Source organism: Austrofundulus limnaeus, unplaced genomic scaffold, assembly GCF_001266775.1.
Source record: "Austrofundulus limnaeus strain Quisiro unplaced genomic scaffold, Austrofundulus_limnaeus-1.0 Scaffold458, whole genome shotgun sequence".
Classification (NCBI taxonomy): domain Eukaryota; kingdom Metazoa; phylum Chordata; class Actinopteri; order Cyprinodontiformes; family Rivulidae; genus Austrofundulus; species Austrofundulus limnaeus.
Window position 1 is genome coordinate 52,503 of NW_013952860.1, and position 2,534 is coordinate 55,036.

The 2,534-nt window shown below is 42.9% G+C and overlaps 1 protein-coding gene across 1 annotated transcript in view; it reads right to left on the reverse strand.

The window, feature by feature from the left end:
* tgfb1a (transforming growth factor, beta 1a) overlaps positions 1-2,534 on the reverse strand; it is a gene marked incomplete at its 3' end in the record, with an annotated part of 15,272 nt that overhangs the window by 2,739 nt on the left and 9,999 nt on the right. The window contains 2 exon segments of the mRNA XM_014025139.1: positions 960-1,110; positions 1,963-2,191. Coding sequence (XP_013880593.1) covers positions 960-1,110; positions 1,963-2,191 — 380 coding nt within the window.

A 2,534-nucleotide genomic window follows, 5' to 3' on the forward strand; every position in this document is an offset into this window, starting at 1 on the left:
AGTGTGTATTAATCCATACATAGTGTGTATTAATCCATACATAGTGTGTATTAATCCATACATAGTGTGTATTAATCCATACAGAGTGTGTATTGATCCATACAGTGTGTATTGATCCATACAGAGTGTGTATTGATCCATATAGTGTGTATTGATCCATACACAGTGTGTATTGATCCATATAGTGTGTATTGATCCATACACAGTGTGTATTGATCCATACATACCGTATATATGTATGTATGTATGTATGTATGTGTATATATACTGTATAAAGTCCACTGGTTTGTTGAAATGACCGTCCGCTCTGATTTAAATAAGAAAACCAGATTCTGGATGGAGGTAAAGAAGCCCGGCGGAGCTTCCTGCTGCAGCAGGAGCTGTGTGCTGTTACAGGTTATAGTTCCTGTATGCAGGAGGGAAAAAAAGGAGGGTGGGCAGAAAAGGAAGAGGGTTCAGCTTCCTGAGTCTGCTGGTCCTGACCCGGACGGACCCAGTTCCCCCCCTCCCTGCAGGACAGACAGGCGGGCGTCCTGGAGGGATGCAGCTTGTGCGCCGTACGCAGCGACGCTCTCCATGGTGCCCCTTTAGAAGGTGCACGTCATGGGGGCGGGGCCTTCCTGACCACAGATGCAGTGTTTTTATTCTCAGGAAAACAAGTCAACAAAGGTGACGTCAAATAAGCCCATTGGGTGGAGACGTCCAACAATTTGGATGCATTTAGTTTGCAGATAAAATGCTTTGTTTACACTGAGTGTGGACCTGCAGCAGAAGTTATCTCAGGTGTAATACCCCTGATGACCACCAGGASCCGATTCTTTCTGTGTTTTCAGCTTCTAATCAGTTTTTCTGCTGATTTATTTTTGTCCAAATCAGAGCCAGACCTGAGCGCTTCACTCAACCTCCTCCATCCTCTGCCTCACATGTCAGCAGCAAGTCATCAACACGTTAAACTGTACCTGAGAATATTTGTTTTCAGCGTTCCAGATGTAGGTGCACGAGCCCATGCAGTAGTTGGCGTGGTAGCCTGTGGGCTTGTGGATCCACTTCCAGCCTAGGTCTTTCCTGAAGTCGATGTACAAGCTCCGCACGCAGCAGGTCTCCGTTTGTCTGCAGAGACAGAGGAGARCACGTCCAGTTCTCATCTGGGATTAACTGACATGAATCAAAAAACTAAACTATCATTAAAGGGCGCGTGACATCTAATTTTTGTAATAAACACGAGTRCATTTTTGAAAAGATAACAYTGATAACATACTGCAAAAACAATTTCACGCTGCTGAGATGAACGGTTGTTGAGATATTTGCATGCRAAGAAACAGGAAGTGATGTCAGAGGGGAATGTCTGAATGTRAACAGCAACAGACTGAAGAGAAGAATCTGATGTTTCTTCAGATTATTTTGAGTTTTTATCAGAGATTAAGAAGAGTCAGTGGAAATAATAATAATATTGTTCCAAAAAACAAAGTTTACTTTGAGTTCCCCTTTGATGTCACTTCCTGTTTCACTTTGGCTGAGCCAAGTTCAAAATAAAACATGCCGATCCGTGACAAAATGCGTAAAATTGTGTAATATGCCAATTTTCTTAAATATACAGATGTTTTCTTTGACCTTTAGTAACTGAAGCAYATGCACATCACAGGAGCTTTAAATATGTCACATCGACACAGGAAACCRTGTGAATCAAACCTGCACATCCAGCTCAGCTGCCTGGACTAAAGGTCATTGTTGCCAAAGTAAACATAAACATGTCAACAACTGTTGTTGATAGAAGAAAAAACACACAACTGATCTACAACCTGAAGATAATTTAAATTTAAGGAGAAGTCTCCRTCTTCTGAGCGCAGAGAACAAACACCGCTCTGTTCAGTGATGCTCTGTTTGTTTCCTGTGTGCTTTTATTTTGAAAGTCTCAGTCAAACGGACTGCATCCCTTCAGGATAACGCGGCGGCAGCTCTTACGCTGTGCAGGTCTCCTGTGCGGCAGTGGAGCGTTTCGTGCGCGAGGTGAGGCGGGCGCTCATGTTCTGGGGGATGGACATGGTCAGGACGTAGGGCGGCTGCTCCGACCTCTGCCGCATGGTCGCCGTGTCGCCGCGGATATGATCCGTGCCGGAGATGGAAAAACTGAAGATGCTGCCGGGCTGGCCGCACTCACAGAACACACGCAGCTGGAAGCTCTGCTCCTCCTCTGGTAAACAGACGGATATTTGTTTTAGGAAAAAAAAAAAAGAAAGAACATCAGTCCGGCTGCAAATATGTGACTCATCACATCAAAATGAGGATTAAGTAAAATTCGGTCAAAATGACCTCATCATATTTTCAGATTCCTGGTTTTAAAAGCTACATTTTGATACTTAGATCCTGATATCATTAGTAGATCCAGAGATATTTAATTTGTCTTGTTGGTTACAATAATGTGGGCTGCTGTTTGTAAAGTTACACAGTCAAAAATTACCACCAATATTTTTGTTTTATTTAGCCTTTTATAAGAAAAAAAGAACAGATTTAGTTTTCAAAGTCAGTTTTTCACC